This window comes from Cyprinodon tularosa, unplaced genomic scaffold, assembly GCF_016077235.1.
Source record: "Cyprinodon tularosa strain WSP-4 unplaced genomic scaffold, ASM1607723v1 ctg203, whole genome shotgun sequence".
Taxonomy (NCBI): Eukaryota; Metazoa; Chordata; class Actinopteri; order Cyprinodontiformes; family Cyprinodontidae; genus Cyprinodon; species Cyprinodon tularosa.
This window is the reverse complement of record NW_024038748.1, coordinates 1,046,404-1,066,972: the sequence shown is the minus strand read 5'-3', so window position 1 is coordinate 1,066,972 and position 20,569 is coordinate 1,046,404. Positions and strand designations below refer to the sequence as shown.

Sequence of the window (20,569 nt, the reverse complement as noted above, 5' to 3'; positions counted from 1 at the left end):
ACCAAGTCCAGTGGATTGTTTTTAACTTTCCACATATTATATCTGAGGGAAGTTGGCAGCATGGGGCTACCAAATGTTTGAAATAAAATGAATTGAAACACAGATTTCAAACTGTTAATCTAGCTGTTGGAACACTTTCCAGTTCCAACAGTTTTCCTGCCCAGTCTGCTGCTGAAAATTAATCAAAAAGCCTTTTTTTGTATTACTTTTTTATATTTTAGAACAATAATAATCTTCTAACTCAGGAGTCTCAAACTCTAACTCCTCAGGTAGCATCACTATTCAGCAACACTGCTAAATTTAATCAAAATCAAGGTCTTGGTAGAACTTGCTGACTCACCAAGGAGGTAATTTAGGAGTAGCAGACCCCTAGTTCTACAAAGAAAACAAAACACTTTATTTTGCGGATCAAGCCTAACTAAGTGAGCCTTTAATATGGCTGCTCACACTGAGTTTGGTTCTGATTAAGGTTTCTACCTGTTAAAAGGGAGTTTTTCCTCTCCACTGTCACTACAAGCATGCTTATTGTGAGGGATTGCCTTTGAGTCAATGAGTCGATGCAATCAACTGTTTTTCCTCAGATAGAAAACTTTGAATCTATTTGACTGTATGATCTGGTGAACTGTAGAGTGCCTTGAGATGACATGTGTTGTGAATTGGCGCTATATAAACAAGCTGAATCGAACTGAATTAATATTAATATCAAGATAAATATAAGATATGTGCCTCCCGTTAAAAACATAAAATTGTTTATTACTAAAAAAACATTAGTTTTAAAGGCTTGTCCAACGTGTTTCCTGCTAAATTCTACTCAGAAATTGCGTAAAAAGACACAGAAGTAAGGCTACATTTCTTTTTGCTTTCATTGTAACAAACAGGTATTTGTGTCAAGTTAATAGAATATCAACAGTTTATTCAGGTTAATTTAAACCCACAAAGCTATTTATGTTAGATGAGCGGAGGCGTCATAGAACCAGCAGCAACACAGAGCCTACTCCCTAAACCAGAGTTAGACTGGATTCAAGTTAGAGTCACACCAGCGACTGTTCGTCGGTTTAGTTCTAAACTTAAACCAGAATCAAACTGGTCTTAGAATGGAGCTGGTGTGGATTTAAAATTAGCACCAGCTGAAGTTTAGCATGAATCTCAAACTGGAATAAAACTGAATGCAGGAACTATATCTAAATTAAAAATACACACAAGGTGTTTTTAAAAGCTGATGTTTAATTTTAATCAAGCTGGAGTTTTAAACCCGAGTCTTGCTGGACTCATAGCGCCGGGAAGCTGAAAACAAACTAGAGTCAGGCTGGAATGAAAAATTCACAAGCTGCAAACAAGCACAAACCAACAAACAGCCTGGCAAAAATATTCTCAGTTTAAAATATTCCAATATAAAAACATGTTCACATTCCAACTACACTCCACACACAGACGTCACCATCTTTTCTCTCAGAAATATAAAAACACATCACAGCGATGTGCTTATTATTCTTTTCAAACATAGAGGGGTTTAGATTTTCTGCTACACGACCGTCAGACTTTAAAAAACATCTGAATCTTTTACAGATAAAAAAATATGAACTAGAAAGACGACAGAAAACTTTGCTACACCTGAACAGCCACGCCCTCCTCTCTGATTGGAGCGTAGGATGATGTCATCATACATGCGGGTGGGAACCATTGATTAAGGAGGCTAAACCTGTCTGAAAGGCTGTCTAAAGACTGAGAACCGTGTGGACCGCCCCCTGATCTGAACCAGGGGCCGTTCCTCATACTGCATCTTTGTGGTGAAGGTTTTCACTAATACAGACAAAATGAAGCTGGGTGTGTTTGTTTGGGGCGGATCGATGCTCCTTTACTAACAGACACCATTTATTCTAACCTGTGGAACAATAACGATGTTTAGCTGAAAAGCTCTGATCAACAACTCAAACTGTCACATGGGAGGAAGAGGAGCGTTGAACAGATGAATCTTCAGGTGCAAACAGAACCGAATCCAACGACTGTGTTGAAGGAACGACGCGACTGGAGAGTTTGACTCGTCAACAAATAATCGGGTTTGGATCACCTTAAAGCTCTCAGAGGTTGGTCGAAACTGACGATGGTACATCATTATCATCATCATCATTACATCCTCATCATTTGCATAATCCCAAAGACAGCGTCATTATCAGTAATATCACCATCTTCCTCACCTCCTCCACATTATAATCAGTGTAACCTTCATCAACTCTAGCACATTAATAATTGTTATTATCGCATCATTATCAAAATTTTCATCACCATTATGACCAACATAAAAGTCCTTGTCCTAACTGTCATCTTCATGATGATGAGGATCATCATCACCTTATTTGCATAATCCCTCAGAACAGCTTCTTCATCATCATCATCATCAGTAATGACACCATCTTCATCACATCCACCATCATCATCTGCATCAGTCAACATCATTGTCACCTTTATCAACAGTGTTATTATCGCATCATTATCATCTTTATCATTATCACCATTATGACCAACATAAAAGTCGTTATCATAACTTTCATAATGATGATGATGATGATGATGATGATGATCATGATTATCATTGTCATGATCATGATCATCCTGATTTCTCCGAGTCAGTGGAAAACGTAGTTCGGGATAACCCTATTGGTGTCTCATTGGTCTCAGATGGCGGTGTCCCAGAACACGGTGGTGGTGTGTCCGGCTGCATTGGGCGGGGCTGAGTATGGCGGCGGCTGCTTCCTCCTCCAGGTGGGCAGGTTGGGCATGCTGTCCTGTTTGCACAGGTTCTTCTCTGGCCGTTGGCGAGCTTTGATCTCTCGACACAAAACTCTCTTTTTCTCAATCATCTCCATCATAGTGGCGTCACCACAGAGCCACGGCATCTGGTGATGAAGAACAGCTTATCATCATCAGCACATCGTTGACCCCCAGACTGAGCTCGGAGCCTCTCTGCATGGGGTCAGTGTTAGTTCCAGACATGAGGGTAGTGACATCAGTCTGTCACTGTGGCAACATTCAGGCACCAACACTCAGACAGGAAGCAATCAGAGTTGAATTATCGAAGTAGAATATTCAGCATTTCATTTCTAATGAATTTCATTATCCTAACAGCCTAACGAGCGTTTTCATCTGGGATCAAGCATTTGAGAAAACCAGCAATTACTGGTTAATATCCCTCTAGAGGATTTTTGGCCCATTCTCCTTTGTGAGATGGTTTCCTGTTTACAGCCATGTATTTAGAGCCTTATTGTACTGATTGACAGATACAGTCTGGGGGCAGTTTTACTACAAAATACTTTTACTGAGGAAAATCTAAATATAATAATCACAGCTGTTACTTGAGTAAAATGTTTGGGTAGTCCATCAGTAGTACATTTATCGAATAATGAACAAGCTTTTTTTGTCTCTCTTTAAAGAATAAGACATGCAGTTAATATTTATATTAAACTGATTGTTCTTGTTTTGTTATATTCAAGCGTATTTGAACCTACGACGACATTTGGAGGTCAAGCTGACATACAGTAAGGAGTAAATATTGTCAGCAGAGGTGGAGGTTTTATAACCCCTATGTTAAAAATAAATTTGATAGGAAAAATGTTTCTTCTGTCTGGAATCGTTTCTTTTAAAATATACAATTTCATCCATTAATGGGGTTGTGAGCGGTGCTGGTGCCTATCCCAGCTGTCTAAGGGTGAGATGTGGGGTCCACCCTGGACAGGTCGGCATTCCATCGTAGGGCAACACAGAGACACACAGGACAAACAACCATTCACACACACACTCACACCTAAGGAGAATTTAGAGAAGCCAATAAACCTAACAGTCAAGTTTTTAGACTGTGTGAGGAAGCCGGAGTACCCAGAGAGAACCCATGCATGCTCATGGAGAACATGCAAACTCCATGCAGAAAGACCCCGGGCCGGGAATCGAACCCGAGAACCTTCTTGCTGCACGGCAGCAGTTCTACCCACTGTGCCACTGAACAGCCCAATATGCAATTTATTTGTGTAATTATTGTTATAATCTTTAAAATATCAGGATTTACTTTACATTTTGGTCTGTCTTTATTAAATAGTTTTAAACAGCAGATGTTACAAGTTACCCAGCAGTTAAATAGCCTTTTTACCAAATGCTTTTTTTTTTTTTTACTCTAGCATTTTCTTTAAAATGAAATTTCTAGTCACACTTGAGTATACATATCATGAAGTAGTGCTACTATTACTTCAGTACGATGTTTGGGGACCTGACCCTCCTCCGACACTTGCTCGTACTATGTGGCTCATTTTTCTGCTATGTAACCTAAGTTTGGTTGAGCTTGAAGTTAAAAAATGACAAGCAGGCAATCGTTTTTTAAAGGGTTCCATTTATTCCCCTTTAGTTCACAAATTAAAGCCTCTTCAGCATCAATTCAATTCAGTTCAGTTTATTTATATAGCGCCAAATTCACAACACATGTCATCTCAAGGCACTTTACAGTTCAACCAGATCAAATTGATACAAAGTTTTCTATCTAAGGAAAACCAGTTGATTGCATTGACTCATTGACTCAAATACAATCCCCCACACTAAGCATGCTTGTAGCGACAGTGGAGAGGAAAAACTCCCTTTTAACAGGAAGAAACCTCCAGCAGAACCAGGCTCAGTGTGAGCGGCCATCTGCCGAGGCCGACTGGGGTTCAAGGAGACAGAAGCAGAGATACAAAAAAAAAAAAAAAAAAAATCAATATGTTCTACTTAAACCCATCTGTCATATTCACCCAAACTACCTTATATTAGTGATTCATAAACTCTCCCTTGAAATCAGATTTTATGAAGGATCTGCTCTGATACCTTGGATGAGTTCATTGTGATGCACTTTTTAGTAATTTTGAATGATTAACGCTCCCAAGTTGCTTTTCTATTACTCATTTCTAGATTGTTTTTGCAGTGCTGGGCTCTCAAATCCTAGTCCAAAGGAGTCCTGTCATTTAACTTTTATATTTATCTGTATTTTAATGCATCTCACTAAAACATTTGCTTATTAGCAAAGTTTGACTACATGTTAGTTATACATTTTAGTCATTGGATCCATTTGTGGGAAAATAAATAAATGAATGAAGACCATGTGTCCTATTTTTCTTTCAGAGATATTAAAGATTATTTTTTAGGTCATCCAGAGATTCCTATCCCTTCATTGAGCTCCAAACTAAATCAAAATGATCTAATTTTTCAGTGCTACTTATTTTCTGAATCGTTTTTAATGATTCCCCTATCAACCCTATAACATCTTCTTGTCAAGGTCTCAGTATTGGCACTTCACAATAGAAGCACAGTGGAAATGTGACAATTTTAGACTGCTGCTAAATTGTTCTCTATTGAAAACCTTTGAATCTGCTTAAAGAGTCCTTGCATTTTTTGAAAAGCCCAGAGCACTGAAAAAGTAGGTCACTTTGGTTCAGCAGGGGTGCATTTGGCTGATGCTCGGAATCTGGTGTATTTCCTTGTAGAAGGGAGGAGGACGAATAGTTCTAGGCTTTTTAAAGCCACCTAAAAACCTCTTCTGAACTTTTCTTATTTCCTCCTTTATCAGCTTTATTTCCTCTTAATTCCATTTTAACTGAAAAAAGCTTAATCTTGGCGGCACTTGACGCAAGGTGAATTCTTAAAAAGTTCAAATTTTCACCGCTCCACTCTCTCCATGCGGTGCTGCTGTTTGACAACACCTCATTTCTATCAAATAGGAAGAGTTGAGAGCAGAGCACTGACCCTGCCTCCTCACTGGCTGCATCCCTGTGTGGTTTACATAAGGATACTGTGCAAATCCAATGACACCGCATTCAGTCTGAGTGCCACTTAAGGAAACTACTTAAGGAACCACCATCTTTCTTATGTAACCTACTTTTGCAAAACTTGTTGATGCAAAGTATGTTTGTTGTTTGGCAGCCTGCTGCAGACAGGGAGCGAGCTGAACAAAGGAGCTGTAGCCACGGTCCTCTGATATAGTACAGCTAGGTTTATGCAATAAATAGCAGTCTTTAATTTACATTACATGAGGGAGGATAACATGTACGCTTCATTAAAAGAAAACACCGACCTCTTTGAAAGAACCCACACTGAAAACTTAATGTTAATGTTAAAATCAGAATACCAAACTTCTTCTGCTCTCCACAACTAAAGCAGGGACATGTATAATTAAAATGCTAAATGATGTTAGTAATTAAAACAGACAAAAAAGACAGTTCTGTAATGAAGTTTGTGTTTGGGTCTGTTTCTTATCTCAGGAGTTTCTTCAGTAGTTCCTTTGTGGTATATTTTATTGTGTCATATTCTGTTAATTTTATCCTTTTAGGGTTTCTATGTAGACTTATAGTTGGTTAAATATATATAAAAATAATCTAGTTAATTTCTGCCTTATGATTTATGCCCCTCTGTTGCAGCCTTTTAGTTTACACATTCACTATTATGAATGTCTAAACTACAAAGGTTGTCGTTTTAATATTTATCTTTGGCTTCTTTGTCTTAACTTTCCCAGTACTCCATCAGCTGGATGTATCATCATGGAAAGGATCTGTTTGTTTTCCTTTTGTCTCCATGCCCAGACATTGACGTCCATCCATCCAGTCTATGGGTGAGAGGCTGGGTACAGCCTGGACATACAAAGACAAACAACCATGCACGCACACACTTATACCTAAGGACAATGTAGAGAAGCCAATTAACCTAATAGTCATGTTTTTGGACTGAAGGAGGAAACCGGAGTACCCGGATAGAACCCATGCATGAACAGGGAGAACATGCAAAGAAAGCATCAGGGCCAGAAATAGAACCCAGAGCACTCTTGCTGCAGGGCTACAGTGATACCCACTGCTCCACCGTGTGGACTATAAAATTAATACCGATGTTCCTGCATAAAATATTTTTGTAAAAAAAATGCTGATAATCGGAGGACATTAGTGTAACTTAGTGACTAAGGGAGAAAGAGGAAGGGACGTGAGAATGAGTTAGATTTGGAGCAGTGGTTTTGTCATGGACAGCCGCTGAAGTTTTCATGGATTAAGATACATCTATTTAACCCTATAAAGCTGGTGTCAGCTTATTTAGGTTCAAGGTGAGCTTGGGAGAAGTTGCAGAACTCCACACTGTCTGTTCTGTGCTTTTTGAGAGGCATGGATTTTTTTTTTGTTCCCTTATTGATAATTGCTAATGTCGCTGGAAGCCGTGATGCGACTAAATCTAGGATACTTCTGTTAAAATAAGCCTTTTAAATTCATATAATTCAGAACCACTTCGTATGTCCTGATGCATGATTAAATAGGATCAGTATTGTGTCATAAACACTTTAATCTCATTGTGAATTTATTCGTAATTTTCGATAAAATATTGTTAACTTATTGTGTCTCTATTATGTTTGCATTGGCGTCCCTATTCAACCTAATTTTGAGTTCCAAGTCAAGGTAGTGAATTTTAAATAGGTTTTCTTGCAGTTTTATCCTGTGTAAATGGAATTAAAGCTGGCTGTCGAAACAAGTTGGCTTGCAAAACAGGTATTTTTTTTCCAAATTAGTTGGCTCTTATATGATTTGTTTCAGGGCATAATAGGGCGAAACTAGCAAAAAACTGGACAGAAGATCCATTTTAATGTTTAGCCAGTCCAGTATTAATACAAAGAAACCAGAACTAAGAACACAAACTACAATTGCTCCAAAAGGATTATTTGAACACAGAAGTAGACATACATGAAAATGATAACACTGTAGACTCAGACAGAACAAACAGCATAAGAGACAACATTTAGGTTTTTATTGAAAAAGGTTTGACAAAGAAACACAATCACGGGAAGGAGGTGATGGAGGCAGGGTGAAGTTTGGCTCAGTTCTAGTCCGATTCTACCAACTGGCACTATGGAGGTTCTGTTATGCTTTGAATGAGTTCCAATCAAAAGAAACTGTATAGAAATAACAGACTGTTTTGCTTGTGTTAAGCTTAATCTCTACTGTGTGATTATATGCATACCTCACACGACAAATGTAGGAGAACTGTATTAAACGGACTGAAACTGGGCAAAATGTTTAACAACATGGTGGAGAACATGTGTATTAAAATAGACAGGGTTAGAATCAGGAGGGTATGGATCAGGTCAGCAGGGGGTCAGAATAAAGCCCCATTTACACTACCCTTTTGAAACCGTACCGAGATTGGTCTGAGCACGGTAACCGAGATAACTGTTTAGAGTAAATGTCACGCACAACCGAACCGGACCTCGCTAAACTGGTACTAGTTCATCGGTAGGGCTTTGCGCGGTTCAGTTCTGGCTAAAGGCTGATTTATACTCAGAAACCAGGTCATCTGGGTATGTGTCGCAGTGAATGCAAATTTGCCCTCCCGCAGACACTCTCCAAAATTGTAGGTGACCGCAGACAGTGCCGCAGACAGGAGGCCTCTGATTGGTCAAATCTACATCTGCTCTATACTATGTATTTCCTGTTTGGTACCTTACCGTCTTGTTTTGTTTGTATGACCACCATTGTGGAAACGACTTTTGAAGTTGGACCAGCTGGAAGAGTGAGTTGCGTGAGAACGCTGGGACCATTTTTCCACCTGGATCCCCGGCTGTATCTAGACCCACAGCTAGATCGTGATTGTCTTGCCTTGTGGCGTGGAATAACGTAGCGCAGACCACGCTTCAAACTTGGGCATAAATCAAAATCATATGCAACAAGCTCACTGCTACACACTGCTGCAGGTGTATAACCAGTCCTTCAGTTCTCCGATAACAAAGAGCGTACGAGCAGACCGCGTCATCTCCTTACAATCAGCGTCGTAATCATGAAATTTTAGAGTCTTAAAAATACTAGCTTCCCTACCGTGCCATACAATTTCCAGTGATGATTCCTCTTAGCAGTGTGATGAACCTAAACATCTGCCGTTGTTTCCTGTGTCTGTAAGCCCTGATTAGACTATTGTTTGTCGTATCCACTTCCCAAAAAGCAGACTGTCAAATCCACCAAAGGCAGCCTTCTTCACCTGACTCCCGCAAATAACGAAATATCACAATGATAACAAAACATAACTTGATTTGCCTGTTTAACTCTAGGTAGCAGTAGTACTGTAGATCGTCACTAGGAGGTGAGGAACTGTGCTAGCGTGGTGTGTAAATGGTCATAAGGAACCAGGCTCGGCACAGTTAACTGATCCAAGCTCGGCATGGTTCGGTTTTCAGGGAGTAGTGTAAATGGGGTATAAGGAGCGGTAGAAAAATAATAATAATAATGGGGTGTAGTCAAAATGCTTTATAATGAGGGCACAGGCAGTATGTGTATGACTGGAGCTGGCAGGTATGGATCAGAGTAGGACCTAATTAGAAAGTATCAGAGTGGGAGAATTCAGCACATATTAGACTCGGCATGGTCAATGTAGGGACAGAGGTAAGAGGATTTTGCTTGAGTTCTTGTTTTATGATACTTATGTTTAAAAATAGTTTAATGTGTTAAAGTGCTTGAGAATGACTCAATGTTAGTTCAGCATCAGTGTGGTGTTACGGTGCTGCTGTTTAAAACTTTAGCATGTTAGTAATAAAGTGTTATTGAGCCAGTGAATGTTTGGCTGCAGGCTGTTAGTGATTATAATTTAGATTAAGACCAAAAACTAAGTTCAGGAGAAGGTCTGAAGCTCCTGTTCTCTGTTTGTTCACCAAAGTTCAGTCCTGTGTGAACATTTCAAACACATATGGTCAGGACAAGTGATAGAGACACAAGCACACAGGTGACAGGGTGCTGGACAGGTGTCTTACCTGGCTGAGGGCAGGATGGTGGGACTCATGGAGGTGGCGTTGTGGAGTTCCTGGAGAAGGAACCCCTGATGTTGATGCAGATCGGCCCAGTTTTCCTACGGTCTTTGATTCTGCAGAACCACACACCAGGACATCATTCGACATAGTAATATTGCAATAGGTTTAGACTTGTGGAGGACATAGGGACCCCCTATTCATCATTCTGCTTCATTCTATTTCTATTCTACCACTCTGCAGAATCTGTTAGTTCAATCTCTAATGTTATGCTCTGTCTGCTTTCTTCTTTAGTAGCTTCACCTTGTCTGTTCCTGTTTGACTGTGACACCATCCTGGAGAGAAATATCAGCTGTGCTGCTGTCATCAGCACCTTTGTTTATAGATGTTGGAGATCGGCTGAACGTGGAAAGCAACAGCCGGAAGTACAATGGAAAACAGGAGAGTAAGATCAGGCAAAAAAATGGATGGATAAACTTGGGGAGAGCTAAAGGATATGAAGATGTATAACTACTGGGAAATACACTGTGTTCGGATATTATAATTCAACATAGTAAATATGATGGAACACATAGATTAAAAAAGCACAAAAAAACATAAATAAATTATACTAGCAAGTCCTACAGAATCAGACAAAGATTTTATTGAGAGGAATATTAGAAATGTTTATTCCTTTATATTCTGCTGTTTGTAGACTGTAAATAATTCAGTGAAAACAGCTGTCAATACAACTTATCTGCTGTTTCCGTGAAATCCCCGTTTCCTCAGATGTACCTTAAATGGACATATTATCTATGTGATTTAACATTACTAAAATTAAAACAGGTTGCAAAGCTTGAAGCATCTGTTTGTTTAGGGGGAGTGGTGGCCCAGTGGTTAGGGCTTAGAGTTTGGAAACCTGAGGTTCTTGATTCAAACTCTCTCCCACAGCTTGCCACTAAGCAAGACCCTTAACCCCTAATTGCCTGAGTGAATCCTTGGTCGCCCCTCAATGGCAACCCACTGGCAACCACGATGGCAACCCATTGAGGTAAATTTCTCCAATGTGAGATCAATAAAGTTCAGTTATTATTATTATTATTATTGTCTGAAAATTATTTAACTTAACCAAGCCTTCTGTATGGTTGGAAGCTCAGCCTGTCGAGGGTTGAGTTTGACTCACCGTCCATCTGACCTCCTGTTGACATATGAGTTCAAAGCGTTACAGCTACTCACCTCCTCCCCCTGAAAGCATCATGGTGGGGCTCACGGATGACCTCCCCAACCTGCTGGACACAGGACTTGATTGTCCATCTCTGTCTTTGCTGTCATGTCTTGGCAGAGACTTGGAGTCTCCTGCGTTAAATAAGAAAAGACATGTCAGTGCATACCTAAAGAAAAAAACTGATAATTTTGTCTGTTTTTAATAGAACATTTTAAAAAAGCACAAAGAAGAAAAAATGTCGGTAGATGAAACAATAAAACTTAAAGAAGAAAATCTGAGAGTATGTGGTGCAGTATTAATCCTTTTCAACTGAAAAGGTTTTCTGGAAATTATCAGAGCTTCTACGTAAACGCTCAAATGGTTTTCTAAATTGAAAGTTATTTCTGAAATGTTTTCACCTGCCTTCCCCGCTCTATTCTGCTGATCTTTCATCTGCATCAGCAGTGCTCAAAATGGAAGTTATGGCCACACTCTAGTTAATCTTGAACCTAAAGTTCAATTCTACATGTTCACAGGGAAAAATGCAACAACATTTTTTGCAAAAGCAGGAACACTGGATAAAAAGGAGAAAAACTAGCATATTTTAGTATCTGATATTGCTCCATGTAGTGAAAGCTGTAGATATATGGAAACATAAACAGGGTGACCAGATGCCTCTTTTTCCCAGCTATTTCTTGCTTTTCAGACCTAAATAAATGCCATGGGGGGATTTCAAAATCGTACGGGATTTTGGTTGACTGCCTCGAACACATTACAGAAGCTATATGTAACGATCTTCGCTCTGTTGGTTTTCTCTAAGTTTTCAGTTTCAAGTTTATCCAGGTTTTTCTTTGTTTTCTAGCTTTATTGGTGTGTTCTGGATTTATTTAAGTTTCTTAGGTTACTTATTGCTTGTCCTCTGTTGCCCCCTTGTGTTTTCTTCTCCCTTGGTTTCCTCATCAGCTCTACTCACACCTGCTCCTTAGTCCTGCCTTTGTTCAGTCAGCAATAAATACGTACACCCCCTCTGCAGTCCCTCAGTGCAGCTTCCTCGTCTTACTTTGTCTCACCCTGGCTCCTTGTGATTGTTTTCCCCTGATGTCTCCATGGTTCTGATTTATGTTTAATTTTTATGTATTTATACATTTATAAGTTGGATTTTTGGATTCCTGTTTTTGCTACCTGTGTTATCCCATTAAATCTTCACTCACCCCTGCCTCTCAGCCTCTGCATTTGGGTCCTCACAAAAACCTCAACCACATTGTGACAGAAAAACTTAAAGAAAACCAACAGAACCAAGATCATTACACCATAGGGCATTGTGATTAGATTGCCACTCCATTCCACTACTCCATTGCAGGTTTCTCTCTATGGCAAATTAGTCACGCCCATACCTTTTCCCCAAATCCAATCACTTTGCATCATCTATGTGTGATCATGTGTGGGAAAAGTAAAGAGAGTTTGCTTGCTGCTAGTCTACTCCTGAGTGCGACAGGCAATAGCACATGTGTCCACCGGTTTTACAGCAATGCCTAAAGGAAAGTGTGCGTATACGGAAGAGCTAAAGAAAAAATTCTCGCGCTTTCGCCAGTGTCGTGAACCATATGAGGCAGGGTGTTTGACATGTAAGGCAGGCACTTATGTGTCTGTGCCACAGACACATAAGTGCTGTGCCATTGTCTGTGCCTTGCTCAATGTGTGATGGTGTAGTAGTAACAGCAGTTCTATATATAGATGCTAATACTAAACATTAAGATGCAGCTACAGATATATATAGTTCTGAGTCCGACTCACATGGATACCCGCTGCTCTTCTCTGTTCCTCTCATCTCATACAGTTAAATTGAGTTGTTTTTCCTTTATTTTCTCTCTTTTTGTACACTCTTTCTTTTCTCTCTCTCTCTCCCATTAGTTCTTATTCCTTCTTTCTTTTTCACATCCCTGTCCATGTCCGTTATATATAGGTTTACTCCCCAAATAATGTTCAATAGAGTTTCATATACAAGTATCAAGCAGAAGCTTATGGCAACACTCATCCTGGTCTGCTTGTGAAAGCAAAGCTGTTGGCCTATCATCTAGCACTGAGACATAAATTATCAGAGCTATATTTGATAAACAGGACATAAAAAAAGAAAGAAAGATATAAATATAAAGAGCTGTCCCCAAGGCAGAAGGTAATTAAGCCAATGCTAAGGGCCTGCAAACCGTCAGCAGCCTCCCATTAATGCTTTAATTTGAAAATCGATCTAAAATGAGAAAGAAAATACTGTTAAAATTGATTTGACAATTTAAGCAAAAGTATTTAAATGGTTTAATATCTTAACTTAAGGTTTTAAAGGGCCCTTTAATTTATTCCTCTACATAATTCCACCAAATCTGTATAGAACAGTTGTTATAAGTGATGATGATCATATCAGGAAGAAGGGCCAAAACACTACTCATGTTAAGGCCCCATACAACCTTGGGCCATACCTTCCTTTATTGCAGGAGATAACAGCTTAGATGAAGCAGAGTTCTGCTGCATGTCTGACTCATGCTGTTCATGTACGGTACTTTGGTTTCTTTATTAGTATGTTTTCTAATATTCTGTGATATTCTTACCTTCACCCTCTCGGCTCTTCCTTCCTCCTGAGCCTCTCTTCTTCACTTGTCTGCCTGATGCAAACAGGTTGTTTAGTTCATCCAGTGGACTCGTTGGAGTCTGTGACCTCCCGGAGACGTTATGCATGGAGCCATGGGCGGAGGAGGAGTTACTGAGTTTAGCCCCGCCCTCTCCTGCCCTCTGTGAGGATGATGATGATGACGAAGAGGAGCGGGGCATGCTTCCTCCTGCTATCAGAGTATCGTAAGGTGGTGGCCTCTTCAAACTGAGAGGAGTCAAAGAGCGTCCCATGCTGACCGGAGAGGGACACGCTGATTGGCTGCGGGGGTAACCATGACCACTGTGGGCAGAGCTAGATGACTTGTAAAAGCTGGAGGGAAGAGGAGGGGCTGATGACCGACCAGAGGATGTGATTGTGTGTGTGTGGGGCACTTCCCGGTCCCTATCCTTGTCCCTATCCCTGTCCCGGTCTTTGCGGTGGTGACTGGAGCTCCCTGGCTGCTCTGCACCCCCTGATTTACTCACGTTAACATTTTCTAACATAGGTAGACGAGTTACGTCAAGGGGCGTGAGAGGGGACTCGTCAGAGTTAGGGGAGCATTGAGCCGGGGCAGGTGGAAAGACAAGCAGAGGTGGACGGTGAGTTAGGAGGTTGGGGAAGGGTGGGGGAATGTCACAGAATGAGCCCCGGGAGGCCCACGCCTCACTGTCCAGGATGGTGGACTGCACATCCTGCAGAAAGTCTTCCAGCATCGGGTACTTCATCTCCTCATACACAGACTCACTCTGCTCATCGTCAAGAGCTTCCTGACTTTTCAGCTCACGCAGGATGTTTCCAACCATTTCAATATAAACTGGCTCCTCATCGTCTGTGTCTCTGGATGCGGGACTCTGACTCTGAGATGAGGATTTGTCACCTTGTAGGGAAGACTTCTTGCTGCAATGGTTACGGATGTAGGATTCATCAAAAGACGAGCTCAGCTGAGTGTTGGGATCTCTTTTGGGTTTGGGGGGAGGCATCTTTTTGCATTCTTCAGTGTGTTGATAGTATCGAGCTGCAGAAAAACAGAGAAAACTAATAACCCGTGAACCTTCTGCAAATTCTACTTCTCATGTTAATCAACCTTTCATGTTATGACTAAAATCAGTCTCAAACATGTTTGAGTTCTTATTGTTCAATCTTAAGCTGGTATCACAAGATCATCAGACACCCCAGATTCAAATAGCTCCATTACCTATGCATCTGTCGTCCAGCTCTACAGAAGCCTGGAAATAACAGTTTATAGAAATAAGCTCTTGGCAACAGCAAGAAGCACGGTAGTTTATATTCAGTCCTGAGGGACTGATGTCCCATAGGTCTTTACTCCAATTAAACTGATTCAAGTGGCTGAATTGACTCTTCAGCATTCCATCATCTGGAGCAGCCTGCTAATGACTCATCCATTTCCATTAAAGGTTTTAAAACATACAGGACACCAGCCCTAAATCTGGACACTACTTACATGAAGCCTGCCCCTGGACAGAGGTCTGAAACATTGTCCTAAAGCTGAGGTCTTAAACAGGGAGTCTGCGACCCGTAGGGGGTCCATGGAGGTACTGCATTGGGGGTTGCGAAAGTTTTGGTTGATTAGACTTTTATTTTATATTCCCACCTGCAATTTTTTCCACTAATTGAAATGTCATTAAACACACATAACATAAATTCAACACACTGCAGTAAACAGATAAATGGAGGCAGAAGATGTCTTTCATTCATCAATGCACACATTCAGCGACATGGAGAAGCTCTTTCAAACTGGGCACCATTTCATTCACAACACCTGTCCAATCAACCAGGAATCAGAATGAGAAATACTTTAATAATCCCAGGGTGAAATTGCTTTTGTTAGTTTCCTCCATCTGTAATAGAGTGACTATAGGACCAGTTTGATATAACGCTATTTCATACAATATATATATGTAATTAGGGGGTCCCTGCTCCAACACGCCATCAGCATGGGGCTCCTTGGCCTGGAAAATGTTGCAGACCCCTGTTCTAAAGGACATAGAGACTTTCTATATGCTATGATGCTGTTCTCACCTTCTGACGGTTCTGCACCATCCTTTGTTTCTTGATAATCTCTCTTTATGAAACCAGAGACTCCATCTACAGCCTCAGAGCTGCTGCTCAGTTTGGTCGTAGGGTCTCGCCTGGGTTTAGGGGGGGGTTGTTTGCGACTGTGGTTGGAATCTTCCTCTCCCCCGCCCACTGAGTGAAGAGACTGGGATCGAACAGTGAAGCCTTGCGTAGTTGTAGGCAGTCGATCCTGTGGTGCCGGCATTGTCATGAAGCCCATTCTGAAATGTTTCCCAGAGTATGCCCCATCTGCAGCCATGGTGACATCTTCCCCAATCCTGAAAAAGACCCACAGAAAATTTGGCGAGTTCCCTTCTGATCTGAGATTTATTCAAGTATAGTGTCAATAGTCATAATCAGAAATGTCAAAGATGTCCATAAAATGTGTAGAACGTTTAGCATACAATAGTGTGGACAGTAAAATAATGATAATGAAAAGTTTAAAACAAGGGCTTCAATGTAAAACTCTTGATTCGTGGGGCCGTGGAGCTTTTACTTGTTGTTTAAATGGTTTATTTAGCACTCTGCTCACGACCTACTTATTTGATTTAAATAGATTGAAGCACAGACACACCAAAAACTGCAGGGCACCAGTGCACTAAGACTTAGGAGTTGCAATCTAATTCTACCAGTTTAAATTTCCATGCCCTGGTGTTCTGCATTAGAACAAAAACCTCGTCTTGTTCATGTTTTTGTTGTTAGGAAAAGTTGATCTGTTTTAAGTGAAATGTATCGGCATTAAACATGATGATCTTAGTTACAAGACTGCATTTACCTCTTTATTGCCTCTTCCTGCCTCCTTTTCTTCTGGTGTTTTTCCTGAAGATAGTTCCAATTGGTTTGGTTCCGTATGCGGTCGCTCTCCCTGGCGATGTCAGAAGCGTTTTGGATCACCAGACCATCGTATGTTCGAAGACCGCTGTCCTCGACGTACTGAAAGAATCTTCTAAAGGAAGAAGCCTCTTCCTGAGAGGTCATGACTCACAGATCTGAAGAGAGGATAAGATCAGATGCTGTCTGAGCTCATGCTATGTTCTCCTTGGGTTTGAGTTTCAGTTAATCAGGTTCTGTGGTACACAGCTGAGGTTATATGTCAGATTAAATTAGCCTCAACCACAGCTCTGACTTCTAGCAATATACGTGAAGAACATTTGTTGACCTGAGACCTGTCTCCATTTTAATCAGAGGATAGGGAATTTGGGGTATTAGGAAGTGGAACGAACATAAATAATAATGATAATAATAAATCACAAAAATATAACAATTGCAAAAAATAAAAAAAATGCTTTTTTTTGGAAAATTTGACACATATTCTTCTTAGAAAGACTTTGTAAGAATACATTTTAGTCACATGACTCTTAAGTATAGATTTTGGCCATAATGCACTGCATAAGACAAACGGCACCAGTTTTTGGGTTAAAATTAAGATTTCTTAATTTTAACCCGCTTCTGTCTACAGGATCAAATCATATCAAATTTAAAGTTTGATGATTCAAGATGTAAAACTGTGTGAGAAGGAAGGACAGTGCTACACAATATAAAGTTAGATCCTTGAAATCCTCTCATCTCTGTATTGTTGAATTCCTGTATTGAAATTTACCATACAGGTTGTTCCTTTATGAATATGTTAAAACAAATAAGAATAAATGTGCAAAGAGGAGAAACAAACATTGTAACAAACATTTCTAGAGATGGTTTATTCCCAAAAAACAGCTTAACTTCCTGCTGGTTGCAGTTTGTCTTTTAATTCTGTTGGCAAAAAAAAAAAAATGTTCTCATCAGCGCTGAAAGCTGTTTTTCTGGACCCCACCTATGAAAGGTTTAACTCTAACATTTAATGCCTTGCATGTCATTAATATATCTGAACCCGCTAAGGGACCGAGAACCATCGGTTCATGGTCTCTGTTGGAAAAGTACCTTGTTGATAAAGTCTTTTTGAATCCATCTGCTCTCTGTCGGCATCCCCTCCCCCAACCCCTGTCTCTCAGCATCCTTCTAAAAATGGAAGAGAGAGTCGGCCAGCAGTATCCTAGCAACAGCAGCATCTCTCAGAGGAGCATGATGTAATGCATCCTTTTACATGGCTGGTGAAGGAGAGACGATGAAAAGGGAAAAAGGAGGAGGTGAGGGACAGATGTTCCTTCTAACGATGCAAACTCCTCTGAAGCTCCGTCTGACCAGCAGGTCAGTATTTGGAAGATAAAAAAAAACCTACTGCTGCTCCTACCAGAATCATTTCACGCTTCACCTGCAGCTGATTTTATTATTTTCAGTTGATTTATTTACGTAATGTCTCTGTCAAACACATTCTTGAGCCCAAAGACCTGAACCCAACTTTACTTTGAGTTCTGTTTCCTCATGTTTGTATCTACGTTCCAACTTTCTGCTAATTCTTTAGGGAACTGGCAATTGCATAATCAGATGCTTCAAAAACATAAACACTTTAAAGTAGGAACATATTGAAGTAAAGTTGCTGCAACTGAGCTGGGTCAGGTTGGAAAAACACCTGCTGAACGCCAGCTTCTCCAGGTTATGTATGGAATTCCACTGACAACCAAATCGAGAGAAAGTAGAAAGAACTAAAACCAAGGTCAAGAAGAAACAACAGAAAGATCTGTTAGTAAGCAAGGACTGTAATAATTGTAGAAATCAATAACAATACAAACATTTCTTCTTGTTAAAAAAAAAGTTTTCCTTTCAACTGTCACAACATGCTTCCCAGGAAGGATGGATAGCTGCAAGGGTAATAACTCAATAAATCCGCTGGGGTTCCTATGCATCCTTTGAACCACTGACAGAATAACTTCAATTATTCTATCTTGTATTACAGTTGAGATCAGACTGGACCAGGAGTCACTTAACCTAATCTGTCTGCATAAATTGATTGTATTGGTATACATTTAGTGAGTGAGAATTTCCTTGTAACTGGAAATCAACTGGAACATTTTCAATTTAAAGTGCTTAGAGAAACATAGGTAATAAATTGTATATAAATGAGAAAAAAAGGTGGATGGATGAATCTGAAGAACAGTTCAGTTTTGGCTTTTGACTAGCTGCTCTCTGGTTCCAGTTCTTGTGTTAAGGCTCAGCCCCATGGTTCTCTGGTTTCTGTTTTGTATTGCTTAGATTTCCTTTCTTTGCTGCTGTGGTTTTAGACTTTGGTCCATTGATTTTATTCATCTCATTCACTGGGTTGATTTTGGTGGTCCATTGGTTTTACTCCTGTTGTTCTTGTGTTTCGTTCCTGCAGGCCTGTGGTTATGGTTGGGTTTAGAAATGCTAATATGGCAGCCATATTGAATCATGCCTTGGTCTCTTCCTAGTTGAATTATTTCAGATGTTTTATTCTTTTTATTTTCTCTTTATATTCCTTTCATGTCTTTCAAAATTAAATGTCCATATTTAAATCTAAATATTTTACTGTTTTTTATTATTCTATTCTGATTGCTTATAAACAATGGTGGACATGTGGAAGGTAAAAGGGTTTGGGGTGAGAAGGAGTCGGACATGTTTTGAAGAGACTTTATTGACACTTCGAAGGGGAATCTTATTAAGCTAAAAGAGATCCTCAGAACAGCAGACATATTGAATACATGAAGCTGGAGGCTTACCTGAGGACCAGCGAGGACTCACACTCCCTCCATCCTTCCTTCAGTCCTTCCCTCAGTCCTCCCTCTGCTCCCAGATGGAGTGATGGAGCTTCCTGATGGCCGGAACTCAGAGGAAACGATGACTCTGATGTTTTTCTGCAGCAGCGATAATCCACCCTTCAACACCTCCTGCTGTCACAACCTCCTCCTCCTCCCCTCCTTTCCTCCTTTCCTCCTTCCCTCCGTCCTGTCATAAATCCTTACGCCTCACCCTCACACCCTTCAGCCGTGCACACAACGATCGGCACAAGAAGCAGGAGGCTGAAACCACGGCAACCTGACAGCATCCTCAGGCTGCTGACTCCTCCCCCTGCTGACGGCAGCTCAGTGTGTGTGTGTGTGTAAGAGAGAGCTTCTGTGTGATGATGGGACATGATGTTTCTTCACCATCTTGTGATGTCACAGCTCGCTGATCGCCTGATCATATATGAATGATTTAACTCCCAGATCTGGACTCAGTTCAACTCTATACAGTTTGCAATAAATCGACAGTTCTAGGGAAAGGATTTAATATGTTGCTTTCCACCTGAACCAGAACTTATGGATGGAAGCATAGGATGGTTTGAAATGTTTGAAACGAATTCTAAAGGGTTCAGTAATGATCGCCTTATGATGATTATTCCTCCTATCCTCAGTAACATCTTCCACCATTGACCTGCCTCTTCCAATCAGAACCAACAGAACCATATTTGCTGCTGGAACCAGTGATTAACCATTTACTGAAATGAATTCAGATGAGTTCAGATCATGAATGTTTTCTTTCAGCACTTTGTTTATAGATAAAATTGACTTTAAAAGGTCAATCATTGCTTTTACAGAGTTTTGTCCTTTTACTGATATCAACCCATCATTTTTCTGTATCATGACCCCTTCAAAGAGCCTCAGCGAAACTAAAATGTTCATCCAAAGGAAGTTATTCTATATCTTTTTATCACTGTCTGTTCCTAACAGAATAGAACAAAACCGTAAACATAAACTATGTACTCGAATTGTTGATATTGAGCATTATTCAGCTGTGGTTGATGTTAAGCTCTTTAGAAATAACGTTTGATTAATTAGTTGTAAGTTTCGGAGCTATTATCTCCTTTTTGCTCTTGTATGCTACAACTTTTAAAGGTGCTGTAGGAGATCTTCTAGCAAGCTATATTTTTGAACATACACAACCATGCCTCTCCCTTCAGACCATCCCTCGAAACCACGCCTTCAAAACACATGAACACGCATGCTGTCTGCAGCGCGTCTAG

The 20,569-nt window shown here is 40.3% G+C and overlaps 1 protein-coding gene across 2 annotated transcripts; it reads right to left on the bottom strand.

Moving 5' to 3' along the window:
- Window positions 1-1,206: 1,206 nt before the first annotated feature.
- Window positions 1,207-19,590, bottom strand: nyap2a (neuronal tyrosine-phosphorylated phosphoinositide-3-kinase adaptor 2a). 2 transcript variants are annotated; one of them, XM_038284881.1, is made up of 7 exons: window positions 19,287-19,589; window positions 16,451-16,664; window positions 15,640-15,953; window positions 13,559-14,614; window positions 10,991-11,110; window positions 9,782-9,891; window positions 1,207-2,894 (listed from the first exon to the last, which is right to left on the bottom strand). In XM_038284881.1, exons 2-7 carry the CDS (start codon window positions 16,651-16,653, stop codon window positions 2,673-2,675), a joined length of 2,025 nt encoding a protein of 674 aa, XP_038140809.1. In that variant the 5' UTR covers window positions 16,654-16,664; window positions 19,287-19,589; the 3' UTR covers window positions 1,207-2,672. The 2 variants fall into 2 exon arrangements, with proteins under 2 accessions (XP_038140809.1, XP_038140810.1); XM_038284882.1 differs by lacking the exon at window positions 1,207-2,894 and adding an exon at window positions 8,618-9,694 and having other exon boundaries at window positions 19,287-19,590.
- Window positions 19,591-20,569: the final 979 nt, after the last annotated feature.

What these genes read in the sequence shown, in the direction of transcription:
- nyap2a (XM_038284881.1), bottom strand. Translation starts at nt 16,653, where the DNA reads ATGACCTCTCAGGAAGAGGCTTCTTCCTTTAGAAGATTCTTTCAGTAC. An exon ending in GAAGAGCCGAGAGGGTGAAG is followed by an intron (nt 11,111 to 13,558) that starts GTAAGAATATCA and finishes TATTTAACGCAG; the next exon opens with GAGACTCCAAGTCTCTGCCA. An exon ending in GATGCTTTCAGGGGGAGGAG is followed by an intron (nt 9,892 to 10,990) that starts GTGAGTAGCTGT and finishes GTGGTTCTGCAG; the next exon opens with AATCAAAGACCGTAGGAAAA.